The sequence below is a fragment of the Sinocyclocheilus grahami genome, unplaced genomic scaffold (assembly GCF_001515645.1).
Source record: "Sinocyclocheilus grahami isolate Dianchi unplaced genomic scaffold, SAMN03320097.WGS_v1.1 scaffold46.1, whole genome shotgun sequence".
In the NCBI taxonomy this organism is placed as follows: domain Eukaryota; kingdom Metazoa; phylum Chordata; class Actinopteri; order Cypriniformes; family Cyprinidae; genus Sinocyclocheilus; species Sinocyclocheilus grahami.
Window position 1 is genome coordinate 66,120 of NW_015505225.1, and position 17,119 is coordinate 83,238.

Below are 17,119 nucleotides of genomic sequence, written 5' to 3' on the forward strand. Positions count from 1 at the left end.
TCTCTTTTTTAGGGATGCACGATATATCGGCCACCATATCGATATCTGCTCATTTTTTCTGTTATCGGTATCGGCCTGATAAGAAAATTTGGCCGATATCTTAAAGCCGATAAATAATGCATTATTTCCTTCAGAGACACTTCAGATGCGCGCTGTTCGTTTGCAGCCTTTTGTGCAATTGTACGTTGTAATATTGTGTTTATTTGATGTATATCTGATTTATCTCATATAGAATGCGTTTGGTTAAGTTAAAAGAGCGCTTCAGTTTACCGGTGATCGTCTTTAGCTCAGCGCACGCAGCTCAAACAGCAGTGCACAACATTAATAACTATGATTGGGAATGTCGTGTATATAACATTCTAATGAGAACATTATTATAATAAAACGTTGTGAATTCTTTGGGTTTAGTTGCCGTGTTTCAGCGCGTTGTTATGGGAAGAGCGCATCCACAACAGGATCACACATTCTGACTATAGCATGCAATAACTGCGTCATTTGTCATTTCATATATAAGTTGTAATATTATGTTTATGTTGTATTAATATTAATCTCAGGATGCATTTCCTTGAGTTAAATAAGCTGCCAGCAAAACGCTTCAGTTTACCGTGTTCATTCAGCTCTTCAGCTTCAGCTTGAGCTGCAGCTCAATGGCTGCTATTTAAAACAGTGGTATTAATTTGTTACTTTTTCAAAATCATTGATATATTATTAATAACAACAACCACTTGTATTTTTCTCTTATTATTTTCATCAACAATATGGTTTAGTAATTAAAATCATTTAATTATTGTCCGTGCAGAGGCTATTCCGTTTTATTGATCTGTGGCGCATTCATTTTGATTCTTTACATGTGTAATGATGTCCAGTGACTTGTTTGCATTATTTATGCATAATTTTATTTATTTGTAAGGCTTTTTTATGACTAAATTTGGTAATGGGAGAGTAAAAATATTTTTAAAATGTACACCGTTCAAACTAGGCTGCTTATGTTGAAGTGTTTGGGATGTGGCTTTTAATGATGAGACCTTTTTTGTAATCAGGCTCTCAAAAAGTATATAACAATTTGGATATAGATTTATCGGCCAACATATCGGTTATCGGCTTTCAAAAATAAAGAATAATCGGTTATCGGTATCGGCCAAAATTTTCATATCGGTGCATCCCTATTTATATTTTTGGTTTTTTTTAACAAAAAGAGTTTCAGTTATAGCTATAACAACACTGGTAACCAGCACAGCACAAACATAGAATAATGCTAAGTGCACCTTTCATTTAGATAATTTGCATTTGGCAGTGATGTCATTGTTGGTGGAGAACAGGACGTGAGCAAGTGCACTGATTTATGTTTCAATCGATGCTGGTTGCAGAGGGGTAGAGTGATGTCACTGCTGCACTACAACCTAATCATCACTCCTGTGCCAACATTGCACTTTCTGCTATTGACTCACAGAGATCCTGCCGTCCTTGTCATTGACACGAGCATTGTTCCTCTTCCAGGAAACGGTGGGCTCGGGGTGACCCCTGGGAGGGACGCACTCCAGCACAGCGGGCTCTCCTGCTGCCACCACCACATCATTGGGAGGCTGGCGGAAATCATCCCTGAGAACTATGGGAGATTGAGACAAGTGTTAGCTGTATGCGGTGTTGTGTTTGTTTGGTATGTTTTCATCTGCTCCCCTGTGCGAGCTGTTTATTCATGGATCTTCATTGAGGAACTTGGGAATTGTGAGTCAGAGATGAATGAGGCGTCTTATCTTCGCTTTCTCGCAGCTCCTGTGCTCCTTCCTGTATGTAATGCCTTGGCTTTCTCATCTTATCAATTATAAAGTGTTTTCATGACAACACAGTCACATTTAAATACAGCTGAATAATTGACCACAGAAAAGAGGCATGACATGACTAGGGGTCTGCTCCAAAATCTAGTGAGCTGCCTTCTATTTACACTACTGTTCAAAAGTTTGGGGTCAGTAAGATTTTTTTTTATGTAATTAATACTGTTATTCAGCATGGATGCAATGACAGTAAATATATTTACAATGATCTTGTGAAAATATACACTGGAGTAACGTCTTTACGTTACTAATAACGTCTAATCCTGCTACCACAGGAATAAATTAAAATTTAAAATATCTAAAAATAGACAGTTATTTTAAATGGTCATAATATTTAACAATCTTGCAATTTTTTACTGTATTTTTGATCAAATAAATGCAGCCTTAGTGAGCATAAGAGACTTTTTTTCAAAAACAGTGAAAATCTTACAGGCCCCAAACTTTGAACAAACTTTTTAAGTTCTGAAATAAGCATAAAAATACATAGGACCGACATATATTGGGTAAACTGATGCTTTTTTGTAATTAGATTATTTATTAACTTGCCTATTATTTTTGGTACCTTTTTGTAGTAAAGGGATAGTTCACCCAAAAATTAAATTTCTGTCATTAATTACTCACCCTCACGTCATTCCAAACCCGCAAGGAACTTTGTTCATCTTCGGAACACAAATTAAGATATTTTGATGAAATCCGAGAGCTTTCTGACCCTCCATAGACAGCAACGCAACTACCACATTCAAGACCCAGAAAGATAATTATGTCCTTACTACATTTCTGGGCCATAAAACATTTCAGTTGTGTTGCTGTCTATGCAGGGTCAGAAAGCTCTCGGATTTAATAAAAAATATCTTAATTTGTGTTGTCTGAAGATGAACGAAGGTCTTACAGGTTTGGAACGACATGAGGGTGAGTATTTAATGACAGAATCTTCATTTTTGGGTGAACTATCCCTTTAAAGCTACACTAAAATCAACATTTCACTCTCCTTGACTTGACTCACAATTATTTACAACAGTTTGATGTTAGCATGTTGTTAACCAAACAATCAGCTTATCAGAGTGCCTTTCAACAAATGTCACAAAGTCCTATAAAGCACAAAAACAGAACACACAAAAAAAACTGTAAAACAGTAACATTTTGAATAGACTGAACTATTTTCAGAATTAATTATATGTTCCTCTCACTTTGTTGGCCTTGTTGTAATTTTTTTTTTTTGCCTCTCCACAAAAAATAGTGTAATGTTGCCTTAGAATTTGGCCAACACAAGGTATCTTACAGTATATTGTGTTCATGTCAGTAATTTGTATTAACCAGTTGAACACACATAAACGTCAACACAAAATAATAATTACAAGTGGGAAATGTGTGATTTTCTTTGAAAATTTAAACATTTTTTAAAGGATTAAAAAAATCGGGAGCCCTGAGTTTCTGATTTGGGGGCATGTTAGTCAGAAACATGGTGGATGAAATGGATACAGCACCTGTAGTTGACAGTAAATTTGTTGAAATTAATGATTATTTTTTTCAATAAAACTAGCTAAGTAGCATGTATAAAATACAACTGTACAATTATAATAAAATGATAATTTATAGCACCAACATAAACTGAATAAAAACAAAGCAAAAACACACCTGATGCTCATTCTTTAATGATCGTTTTGCAGAAGGAGAGTTTAAATGCTTTATTTTTTGTGCAAAAGGTACATCGACATCCAATCAAAGTGATTTGAATGCACCTGCCATCATAAATACAACTTCACAACTCATGTATACGAACTTCCCTGGACCTGAACAAAACGTTAATAGACATCTAGGTTTTGGAACACAACTTTAAAGTCTCGCAAAACAAAATCCAACAGGGATGCCAATGCTTAAACTCTGCAGACAGCCACATTCAACAATGGCTGGTTGTGCTGACCTTACTAAGCGTCAGTGTTAACGGTAAACACAGTGAACTGCCCCCTTCTCTTTTCTATGCCTATACCCATCACATTGAGAGTGAACGGCAGAATGCTACATTCCCCGCTGTCTGGCTTGGCAGGAAAAGTTACCCATAAATCCCCAGTGGTGATTGACAGATTAAAAATGCAACCCCTGCCCTATGGCAGCTGCCTCAGGGGGGCCTTTGAGTTTCCTACATCAAAGGGTGAGCTCCTACGGGCTGTAGACTCTCACCAGCGGCTGCTACAGAGCCTCACACACACATACAAGCATAAATGCCACTCATATTCTCATCTCTGTGAAATATAAATGCATTTCAGTAATAACGCACACCGTTGTCCACAAATTAATCACCAATCTGACAGTCGCAATATCTTCCCGTCTTATCTCTTAAACACTTTGTGGATGAATTTTTTCGATTAACACCTCAAGTATAAGGTGTAATCTCACCTGTCGTGGGCTGCAAATGAAATCATAGAATGTAAAGCATGAAAATTATTCCAAATAAATAAATTCAGCCATCGATTCATATTTATGATATGACCTGTGCAGCATTTCGGCTGTATTACCGAGTCCTGGCTACACCGTCCCTTGGCAGACTTTTATAAATGCAATGACTTGTGATAATTACTTATAAATATTCATTGAAATGTCATGTTATTGGTGAGATCCAGAGTGCCAAGTGCTCCATTTTCTTTGTTAGTTAAACTCATGCTCATCTCCTGTCTATGAATATTCATATCTTTCAGGCTGGGACAAATGGTGCGGGTCTGTCTATGGACAGTAAGTGACTCACTTCAGAATTTGAAGTGGTCATCTGTCAGTCTGGGCACCCAACCTGACCATAACCAAATTCAACACTCCTCCATCCAACACAATCTGCCACATTCCTGTTCACTCAAACCTTCTTCACAATTTAGATTTTTAGAGGCAAATCAATAGAGGCAATCGTCGTTGTGCCAAAAATATTGTGCCTAAATATTGGTCTATTAATTGCTGACCTTTTCAATATGAGACTCTGATCTCTTAGCATGTTGCTAAGTTAGCAACACAAAGCTAGGTGACTTGATATTTTTCAATACTGAATGAAATACTAATTTTGCAAGTGGCACTTTTAAAGTGAAATAGGCCTATCTAATGAGTCGTGCCAAAAACGCAAGATAAATGTGAATCTACCAATGTTTTATTAGTTGGTTGTTGTACAAATTCAACCAACTAATTGCAATTCAGAAATTAAATGTCCGGTGAGTGGTGGTGCTAGAAGGTTAATGCTTTATAGCATTTAAAAAAATGTATCACATACATTAAACTCTACTCTAAAGTTTAACCTAACCTATATGTTAACAAAAGCAAAAATGCATTTGCTGAAGCAAACATGGAAATTTAGGCTTTGAGCTGTTTGATCATGACTTGTCATGTTTCACATGACTTGTGCAATTCTGTACCAGGTGAGCTACTGAGCAAGTTTACAATGTCAAAAAAGCCATATTTATGGACCTGGTTATGTGATGCGAATGTCAAAATAAATACGTTTTACAAATCACACACTATGGTAAAAATGTTAAGGTTCTAACATAGTGTTATCCGCCCATGTAATTATAAATTGTAAAAAAGGAATAAAAGTTGTTGATGTTTTACTGCCACTAATTTTGATTCAGCTGGTAACTGCAGTAAACATGTTTTTTCAAGGATTATTTCATTAAAATTCATAAATTGACTTTTTAATTCAAAATATAGTAATAAAACAATGTGCCAAAATCCAATTACACAACAGATTTGACATTTAGTTGAAAATGCTATCAACCCAACAAATAAATTCATCCCCCAAAGGCTAATTATTTTTTTAAACTGACTATAAAATGATTCACTTGTCTTTTTCCCCCGTTGGCCTGTAAGATCTGCTGACTCCATCCACCATTGTCTGTCACTTTTAAATAAGCATCCAGTTATTCCCTTGGGCTACTCTATCAGTGTACAAACAAAGCACAGGCCTTCCCTAGCATATAAAAGCATGTTTTTACAAGAGAAAGAGTGCAGATGTTGCAGAAAAGTGCTCAACCGACCAACGGCTCACCCAACACAGACATCTGCCTTGTTCCACAAAAGCCATCTCACCCGGTGGACACCCTCCAATCGGTGCAGATCCGATGGCCACTCTGATAATGAAAGCTGACACCGAGGGTGACTGATGGCCCCCAAACAGAAACATAACAAAATTGGTATAATACATATATGCATGCATGAGCTTGCAAATTGGCAGTGTGCATACATTCTCCGTCCCCTGCAGTCCACTGTGGTGGCCCGTCACCTCCTGAACAGGATTTAACTCGCAGGAGGCATATGCACAAGCAAGGACAAGGACAGGCTGTTCCCAAACAGCCCACAGCATGTTGCATTTTTCAGGAGATGAATTCATGTGTTATTCATGAGCACTGGTTAAGAAAAGAGAGGGTAAAATAGTGTCACCGTTTACCTAGAGCCGGCCAGCCCGCACACAAAGCTCGTAAGTGCCCTCGGCAATACCACATGCCTAGTTATGGGAAAGAATGATACATGCTTGGCTCTGACAGGGTTCGTCCCTCTTGGCGATGTGTTCAGTAAGCCCTTCGTTCCCCCTCTCATCCTCTACACTTTATTACGAAGTACGAAAAAGGGAAAGCAACGTGATTTTTAATCATCTGTGAGGTGAGTGACATGAGCAGAGAGACTCATTAGCTACAGCTGAAAGCCTGAGTGGGTCACATGACCGGCACAAAACATTACGGTCATTCTCTCAATTCTACTTGGCTTCCTTCCACCGAGCAGACCGTGCACAGGAAAATCATCATCATCCCTTACATATGCTGTACAAGCCAATTACTTCAGCTGCTAAAATTATATATGGAAATAAATCGACATGAATTAGCAATAACTTATTCCTTATACATTGGCTCTCTCAAAATCCAGCAGCATGCTTTCTAAGACAGCATTCTGCGCTCACAACGATTGCAAATTTGTGCTCGGGGGTCTGCAGAAAATTGCTGAGGACAAAAGTTAATTGTGAAAAGCACTATACAAATCAGTTTGAATTAAACCCAATGTTTTTCTTCAGGTTTCTATATCTAACACTACAGAAGTATTATTGTTTACTAAAACTTAAAAAAAAATAGTTTCTGTTCATTCAAACAAAGCTCAAATTAAATAATATAAATATTAGATGAAAAACTTAGAAATCTTAAAATGTAGAGATTTTTAATAAATATAAACTAGATATAAAAATGTATTAAACAAACTAACAAAAATCACAATGTACATAAGAAAATTATTAATACTTAAATTAAAATTAAAACTGAAAGTATAAAATTAAAGGTTCAAAATATTAAAGGGGTCATATGATGCAATTAAAATTTTTCCTTTTCTCTTTGGAGTGTTACAAGCTCTTTGGTGCATAAAGAAGATCTGTAAAGTTGCAAAGACTAAAGTCTCAAATCCAAAGAGATATTCTTTATAAAAGTTAAGAGTCAACCACGCCTACCTAAAACGGCTCGTTCTAACACGCCCCCACATGTCTACGGAAGGTTTGCATAACGCCACCCAAATGTTCACGCAAAGAAAGAAGGCGTAACTTTTATTCTCGCTGTAGTATTGTTGTTGCCGCCATGTTGTGAAGACGCTGTGTGTTTCGTTGTGAAAGCGAAACTACTTTGTTTGGCCTTCCAAAAGAGGACGATATCCGGGAAGATACCCCTTACAGAAAACTTTGTGCATTTTCAAAATTAAAAAAAAATTTTTGTTACCCCTTACAGAAAACTTTGTGCATTTTCAAAATTAAAAAAAAAATTTTGTCCATAATGTAGGGTATACCTGAACCACACACACACACACACACACACACACACACACACACACACACACACACACACACACACACACACACACACACACACTTAAAAGCATAAAATGGACCAAACAGCCAATATATTTTTGCCTGTCTGCTCTCTTTTACATTACAGCTCAGGACAGTCACTATTAATTTTCCTGAGTCATTAGTCACATAACGCATGTTTCCAGAAATTTGGTCTCTCTCCTGGTAGACCCCCTAGCAAGGTAGTTACTATGGTAGGTACTATATTTTCAGACACAACCATTGCTTTCATAAATAAGTAACTAATCATTTGGGCTTCCCATTTTCATGAGTTCCTGTTAGGTTATTATACATGCTACCACACTGAAACCCCTGCAGTGAACATGACATAAACATATTCATCACCGCACCAAAAAATTTTGAATTTGTAATCACCGGTATTCCGACAACTCATGATTTTGAATTATAGGAGCAAAAGGACATTTCACAAGCTGAATCTCACACAGGTCGGGCTTTTAAAAGCCCAGAAGTCTTTCTTCTCCACCCCCCCTGTAGAGATCATGGAATGATGGTAAATGACAAGCCTGTTGGGATGTACATTATTAATAGCCCACCACTGACTCACCACGCGCTCTTTCTACTTCTTTACACACGGCCGCTCATTTGCATCCCCCACTATGGAGACTCACAACACATTCGCCCGTTTGTGACTCAGACGTTGATCTTAAAAGGACAATCATTCTAACCTGAAGAATCTGTGTCGGGTTTGACAAGCGGCCATCTGTCGGTGTGTGTGTGTGTGTGTGTATGGGAGTGGGAGGAGACTTGTGAAATGTTTCAATCTAACTGAAGCACTCCTACACTTTCAGCCTGACAATTACATGTGAAATTATGCTAACCGCTAACGTGTAATTATATGGCGGTGCATGAACGTGGATGTCGTTGTGAAGGTTACGCCCGGCCGGGATTCTGACACACAGCTGGAAGTGTGTGTGGACTAGACAGGATGTTGTTATTGTTCATTTCAGAGCCACATAAATAAATCCATCCCAGAGGTGGGCTAATACCACGCTACGTTATTCCCCGTGTCGAGACTCAGCTAATCGACCCACCCAGAAAGACACTGACTGGGTTAATCTGCACGTCTTTTGTGTTTAGTTCCGTTTGGACTGATAACATCCCATTCTACATCTCTTTCCGGCTTTTATGTGCTTTCTTGAACAATCAATAAAAGGATAGAACTTGGTCGGAAATTGTCTTCCTGAAATGAAACGCAACAGCTGAAAATGTAACGCATTTTACATGAAACAGACAAAGAGCATGGAAGATATGCGATATAAAATGTGATTGGTTATGTTCAACAACATTGTGCATGCAAGAAATCCCATAACAGCCCTTCAGAGGGTTTAGATAAGAGCGCATGGGGAAAGATGTATTAGGGAAAAGCTGCCACGGAGCATCATTACTTTATAATCCCACACTGGGTGAAAGAGGGACAGCTGGGTCTAGAGCCTTTTAAGCAAGTTTTATTTTTCATTTGTCCTACTTTATCTTAATCCAGGCTCAGGGAACGCGATAGTTTGCTCCCCCAGACAGACTGCCACATTCAATGCTTTGAAATAGATACAGCTTTTCTCTTGCATAAAAGCTTCAACACAAAGCTGCTATTTTGAGAGAATACGTGAATGGATTTGCATTCAAGCCAAGAGCTAAATATTTACTTCTGCCAAAAAAAAAAAGAAATAACAGGCTCCACTAGTCGCACTTGCCATTTGTCATTCTGCCATTATGACAAGCGTCAGATCAAGCAGTGGTCCTGTGGCATACATATGTTAGGTGGATAATACTGTATCCCCCAATATACGGCAGTCTAGCATTGCATGGATTAATATATTAGTGTAAGACCCAGATTCAGTCTTCTTTTACTGGTGAATCCTTTAATATTACAGAACAACACTGGCTTTTCATAAAATGCACAAATCTTTTTGTTTGTCAAAGACCTTGAAATGCAAGAGCAACAAAAGCGTTGAATTTAAAGAGCGATTTATACTTGTTATGGCTGTTTAAACCTTGATGAATAAAGTCGCTTTTAACATTTTCTTGAAAAAAAAGTGAGTGGATGCTTGAAACTCACTGCTGTAAACATAGGCTTTTATCCAAAGACACATACTGTCAGAACATGTGCTGAATTTGAATTAGTTTCTTCTCAACTCTTCTCAAAGTATGCATGCATTGTCATGTGTAGAGATCGACCGATATATCGATTTACCGATATTTTCCCCGATATTTAAGCATTTTACCATAATCGGATATCGGTTTTGCAATATCGGATTCACCGATAAACGCCGCCATCTTGTGGGTGTATTGAGAATTGCGCGCAGGATCGCCATCGCCATTGCAGTGCGTCTGAGGGGAGACGAGACAACAACAACGGCATGGTGCGTGCAGGTACTTGATTTGCTCTAGTTAGTAAACTTTATTTAACATAACAGCCACAAATTAGATCAGGCACGGCGCCAGAATTTTTTCTCTACCGGTGCTAAGGGTGGGCTAGACCAATATGTGGGGGTGCTAAGAAAATAAATGATATTGATGACGTCAGAGTTACTTCATAAAGAAATAGGGCTAAACCGGGGCTATTAAAAATTCTGACGGGGCTATAGCCCCCCCTAGCCCCGATGTAGCGCCGTCACTGAATTAGATGCATTACATAAATGCCTGATATGTAGTTTATGCAGCTTGGCTCTAAGAAATAAAGACCAATTCACAGTCCTGTCCCAATAAAGACGTAACTTTGCCTGAATTAAATAATATGCAGCCATGAATGAGCGTATGTTGGAAATAAAAGCGCTGAATTGAATTCTCTCTCTGTTGTCTATGCTCATCGTTAGTCTCGTGAAGTCAGAGTCACGTAGATAATCCGTCAAGATCCTCTGCCAATAAAGACATAACTTTGCATGAGTTAAATAATACAGCCTTGACTGAGCGCATGTTGGAAATAAAAGCGCTGAATTTAATTATTCATTATCTTCACAAGCGATCGCAGTTTGAGCAGGCATTTCATAATCTAGAATGACAAAAACATTATTAATAATTCTGATATAACATTCCAGTTGAGAAATGCAATAAAATACGATGTTTTGTTTGTTATATTCCAATATTTCAGAGAATTATTCTTGACTCTGTAGCTATTAAACAGCTTATAAACCTACTAAAACTGCAGTTTAAAATTAAGTCGATATGACTCCTGTCCTTTATTTATTTTCTCCATTTGAAAACATTAGACATTCTACATTTATTTTGCTTATTGTTAATATTAGTGTTGTTGCTGTTGATGCTTTTTATAAATAAAATGTCACTATGATCACTAGTCATGTGACCATCACTGTCTTTGTATTGTCAGCCATTTATGAATAAGATTTCTCTATGACATTGGAAAAAAATGGTAAGTCTGAATTCTTGATATTTTAATTGACAATTATTTTAATTGAAATATAGCTGAAATAAAATATAAATATTAAAGGGATAGTTCACCCAAAAATGAAAATTACCCCATGATTTACTCACTCTCAAACCATCCTAGGTGTATACTGTATGATTTTATTCTTTCAGACAAATACAATCGGAGCTATATTAAAAAATGCCTTGGCTCTTCCAAGCCTTATAATGGCAGCAAATGGGGGTCGAGCTTTTGAAGCCCAATAAACTGCATTCATCCATCATAAAAAGTACTCCACATGGCTCCGGGGGGTTAATAAAGGCCTTCTGAAGTGAATTGATGCATTTGTATAAGAAAAATATCCATATTTACAACTTTATAAACTATAATCACTAGCTTCCGCTAACTGTCATACACACGTTCACGAGAGAGTGGGGTTTCAGCAGATGACGTAGGCGTAGCGAGCTTCAGAACGCCTTTATTAAACCCCCGGAGCTGTCTGGAGTACTTTTTATGATGGATGGATGCAGTTTTTTGGGCTTCAAAATCTTAAACCTCATTCACTGCCACAGCTTGGAAGAGCCAGGACATTTTTTAATACAACTCAGATTGTATTCATCTGAAAGAAGAAAGTCATATACACCTAGGATGGCTTGAGGGTGAGTAAATCATGGGGTGATTTCCATTTTTGGGTGAACTGTCCCTTTAAAATAAAGAACTTTAAAAAAAATTAAGTACTAAAATTAAAATAAAATAAATTAAATTGAAAAAATAAACAATTATAACATTATAACAATTTTCCAAACCTATGACTTTCTTTCTTCTGTGAAACACAAAATAAAAAATTTTCACATTGTTTTTCTTGGTGAAAAATGCTTGGTGAAAATTGTGTGCACAGATCAAGCCAAAGCTAATGTGTTTCCAAAAATTCTCACTCCCAGGACATTCACGACTCGACTAGAACAGTTAATCACATCACACATGTGCCTAATACTGAAAAACACGGGTGATTCACCAACAAACAAGCACAGAGCGAACATTTCATAGCTCAACAACTCTCCGTGTTTGCGAGTCCCATAAGCTGAAATATCGAACAGATGGGCACGGCTGCATCAGACTTGTCGTGGCAAAAACTGCTCACTTATCACAAACAGGCTGATCCCATGTATACAATCAATTTTTTTCCACCTCAATCCGCTTGCTGCTATAATCTGAATTGCAGGACTAGACAAAGTCTCAGAGATGTGTGAAGGATTGCTCGCCCTCGCCCTCGCCCTCGCCCTCGCCCTCGCCCTCGCCCTTGCCCTCGCCCCTGCCTTCACCTGTTGTACCCCTCAGGATCCTCCGTCTTCATAAACCATCCGCTCTGCCCTCATGCCGCGGTCGCGCTGGAAACTGTCCAGCTCTAATTAGCACATTAATCACTGCTGAGGAGAAGATACGGCCGGCGGTGAGCTGGGTCTCCTGGTGTATGACCCGAGTCTCATCTTCCACAAGGACAAGCACTTAATTCACGAGCATTGTGCAGCACGAGCTAATATCCAGCCTGATTTGAGGCTCGCAGGAGTGCTGAGTGTGAGTCTATATGGACTCTAGAGAGCAAAAAACGATTCCTTTCTCTTTCTGGCTTTAATCGTACATAATAAATCATCTTGTAAGGCTTGCTTAGACGACATATTTTTCGATGCGGTAATTATGACTTGGATTTAAAGGCCACGTAGCATCATTCAGCAAATCTTGTGACTGAAAAAAAACCCCACATTCTAAATGAATAGTGATATAATGAGATTTAGATCTTAAAGAACGGCACTACAATCGGCTAGTATTCCCCTTCCTGCTTTTTCTACGTGGCCAAAAATATGAAGAGCTGTTTGGGAGAGTGAGTATGCAGACTTCAGGATAAGATCTACCGCCGAGTGCATGATTGCAAATCATTTTCACCCAGCATGCTCTGCTACTCAGCGTCCTCTGGGATAGTAAGCAAAAGTCTGTAATGGCTCTAAGGGCTCAACTCTCCCTCGGCAGTTAAGGATGTCTATTTTAAGAGCACATTTCGTGGAAACATTTTAATAATTTCTTTCGGCAAGTTGTTAGATGCATCAAAATGGGCTTGATTTGACATTGGCCTTCTGACATTTACATCAGATAAACCTCACCTTCATCTCAAAGCGCCAGAGCAAACTGACAAAATCAGACTTCTTAAAATAACAGGGAAATATGATATGAATATTTGAAGCGGTAACACTTTACAATAAGGTTCCATTAGTTAACACTGGTTAATGCATTAACTAACATTAACTAACAATGAGCCATATATTTGTTAACAGTGTTGGGGAGTAACTAGTTACATGCAACGGGATTACATAATTTAATTACAAAATAAATCTAACTGTAATAATCTATTACAGTTACTGAGAAAAAATCTATAATTAAATTAGTTACATATGAAAATGTTAATGATTACAAAGGGGGCTACACCTTAATATTTTCTGTAAAAAGCTAGAATATGTTGAATAATATTGATTTGTTGCTTTGCCTGTTTTTGATGTGCACGATGCCTCCTGCAATTTAAAGGCCATTAAGTAAAGCAATGCTCTTCTGATGGTTTTGATTGGTTCTCATTTGAATTTGAGCTGAAAGCTTTAGGCTACAAACTGTCTAAGAGTTGCCACCCTGGCGAGTGATACAAATGTGTTCCAGTGTTTTAAAAGTGCATTCCAGTGCTGTGCTTTAAAATTAAATTATTATAATCTTAATTCAAGTGATGAAGGATTTTGAAAGTCTGACAAGTAATCAGTGTTGAGTACTACTGTAGGTTAACACTGCCTGCTTAAAATGTTTGAAAACGATTAACAGTTAAAAACATTTGTTAGAAATTTAGAAAAACTAATCAAATGTAATCAGTTACAATACTTTAATAAATTAATTAAAAATGGTTACACTACGTATTACATTTTAAATAAGGTAACTTGTAATCTGTAACCTGTTACATTTGCAAAGTAACCTTCCCAACACTTGTTAAAGCATTTATTAATCTTAAAATTAACATCTTAACAATATTAGTCAATAAAAATACAACTGTTCATTGTTAGTTCAAGTTAGTTCAGGTCCATTAAATAATGTTAACAGCTAAGTTTTTATTCTTGATTTTAATATCAAAATGTAAAATAAAATGTATTAGTAAATACTGAAATTAACATTAATATTAATAAATACTTTAGAAGTATGTTTCATTGTAAGTTCAAGTTAACCAACAAAACAAACAACAAAAAACATGAATAAAATAAAATGAAATATTTAACTAAAATACGGAACCATATTATAAATTGTGTATTGCAAAAGATGCAGCTTGTTTAAAAAAGAATGGTCGTGTGGAAAACAGGCACCAGGAAATTGCTGCTTTGTGTTTTAATGAGCAAACTTTGGGGAATCTAATTAGATGCATTCCAATTCTAATCAACGAACTTGCTAATCCAGTTTCTTCTGGCGGAGGAGCTGAATATGGTGACGTTCCTGTGCCAGAGAGCTGGATTACAGCTGAGCCAAAGGCCCAGAGTGCAGTCACACAGCAGGAGGACACACTGTCACAACAGGCAAAAACTCACCAGCAGCCTGCCACAAAGAACTCGACAAACAAAACCTCAGGCTATGTCTGAGAGGGATAGATTACTTTTATTTCAGCATAGCTACGCTTCACCCACAATCACTAAGCATGGTGGAATTCATCAGAAGGTACTTACTGGCTACTTCCAGCGAGGCGTTTCTGCTAACGGCCTTTCCTAGGTAATTGCTGGCAACGCAAGTGTAAACTCCCTCATCAGGTTTGCTGCGGCGTCCGTGAACGATGCGCAGGAAGAAAAGGGAGCCGCTGGGCAAAAGCATGCGGTGAGAGCGAGGGTCGTCCTTATCGGTTTCAACGTGCTCGCCGTCTTTATACCACTCCACTGTGGGCATGGGTCGACCCTCTGCCTTGCAGTTCAGGGTGGCCGGCTCACCCTTTGACACGATCAGATCAGAGGGATCCTCCACTATCCTGGGGGGAACATCATCCAAATGTGGGCGGGACCCTGTGAGGAATCAACAGTGAAGGTTAAAAGCATCTGGCTAAAAGCATCTGGCAGATGTAATGTATATCAGTGCCAGAAATGTACTTTTCCAGTAAGCAGTAATATTTGTCCCCTGAGACTGTAAGGGCAATTTTTAGAATTACTGTACCTTATAAAAAGTATTTGTGTTGTCCTTCATGTCAAATACTTAAATTATGTCAATCAGTCAGAGTGCTAAAAGCAGTTACCAATAAAATGTTATCAAAATCAACATAAGTAACCTTTTACAAAATTTTAATTTAGTTTACCTTTTTACTAAATTACAAAAGTGGCATCGAAGCTGAAGCTACTTTTCTTTTTTCATCACCGGTGACTAATCTAAATGCTGCTAGCCATTACATTCATGCACCCAATAGATACGTGTGTGATTGGTTATAATGCTCAACGCTGCAAAAACAATGCATAAAAATAAATATTTGATGCAACGTGAGCAGATTTAAATGTACAATCAACACTATTGTGTTCACTTCACATTACACTTTAATTGCAACAGTGGTGACAGATTTAGTTTAATTGTACAAGGGCATTTTTAGATATTTTAAAAAATTAAATGTGAAATGTAAAGTGAAAGTAAATTCATTTTATTTAGACTTCCGAAAGATGAGGCTGCGAAGAATCAGTGGTTAAATTCACAGCAGTACAACCCCAATCTTTTTTGTGTTCCCGTCATTTTATTGACGACTGCTTCTCTATTCTCGGGGAGTTTAACACGGTATTCACAAAACGCTTGCTCTTGAAATATTGCTCAGTACCCAGTTTATTTGGACCAGCTGGCTCCGCTGAATCATAACCTGTCAGTATGATAAATAATAGATGTTTATACTTTCTATTGAGCATTCAAAATGTGGAACTACTATGGCAATGGCCGTATTGTTTTCAACACACGCTGTATGTGGTAGACCAATCACAACAGAGTGAGCCATCTGACCAATCAGAGCAGCGTAGACTCACAGAAAGGAGGGGTTTAGAGAGACTGAATCTTAGAACTGCTTCGAAGGAATCGTTAGAGAATCGTTGGAAAATGAGGTGATATTAAATGCATATTATGAGAAAATCTAAGCATTTTTTGACCTTGCATGCCATGTAAACCTATTGTAGGAGGCTCCCAAAACAATATTAGGAACCTTAAAAATGCCAAAATAGGGGCACTTTATATTTGAGGGGCTTTTTTGTTCACTTTTGCCCCAAACCCCCATTAATTCTTGACCCTGATTTTATATATTAAAAATACAGAATTAAAAAAACAAAAACAATACATTACCCCCCCCCCCTACATTTTTCAAATAAAAGTCTTTAGTATACTAAAATTAGATATCAGAGCTATCTGTGGACAGAATGTTAGGCACCTTTATAGTAAGTACTATTTAACAAAACCAGGCAGTTAAACCTAATTTTACATCAACTTTAAAACAAAATAAAAATGGTGGTGAGCTGAGATGGCTAAAGAACAGGGCTAGTAACCAAAATGTTGCTGTATGGGGGTAGAATCGTTGCATAATTCCAAATAAATACATTATGATCCACAAATAAATGTAAAGAGATTAACAAAAATAAAATGTATTGATAAATAAATAGAATGAGATCCACAAAGTAAATGAGATTTGAAAAAATAAAATGTATTGATAAATAAATAGAATGAGATTCACAAATAAATCTTAGAGTTTCACAAAATAAAATGAGATTTGCAAATAAAAAACATGTTCACAGATATATTTTTATGTCACAAACACAACTTTGCCTGGCATTCATTTGTGAATCGCGTCCTGTGCATTTGTAGATCGCTGCATGCATTTGTGGATAGCTCCCTGTGCATTTGTAAATCGTTGCGCTTATTTGTGGATTTTGAGACATTTCTTGCATTAAGAGGCAAACCAATCCACAAATGGATGGACTCCACTCCCCTTCTACTTAAGCCAATCAGATACCGGTCACGTGGCACCGACCAATCGTAGCG

General features: G+C 37.5%; 1 protein-coding gene across 1 annotated transcript in view; it reads right to left on the reverse strand.

Moving 5' to 3' along the window:
• The window catches only part of LOC107582568 (roundabout homolog 2), an 83,331-nt gene that overhangs the window by 51,361 nt on the left and 14,851 nt on the right, over positions 1–17,119 (reverse strand). The window contains exons 2-3 of the mRNA XM_016268461.1: positions 14,800–15,126; positions 1,449–1,606 (exon numbers count right to left, since the gene is read on the reverse strand). Coding sequence (XP_016123947.1) covers positions 1,449–1,606; positions 14,800–15,126 — 485 coding nt within the window. The remainder of the gene's footprint in view (positions 1–1,448; positions 1,607–14,799; positions 15,127–17,119) is intronic.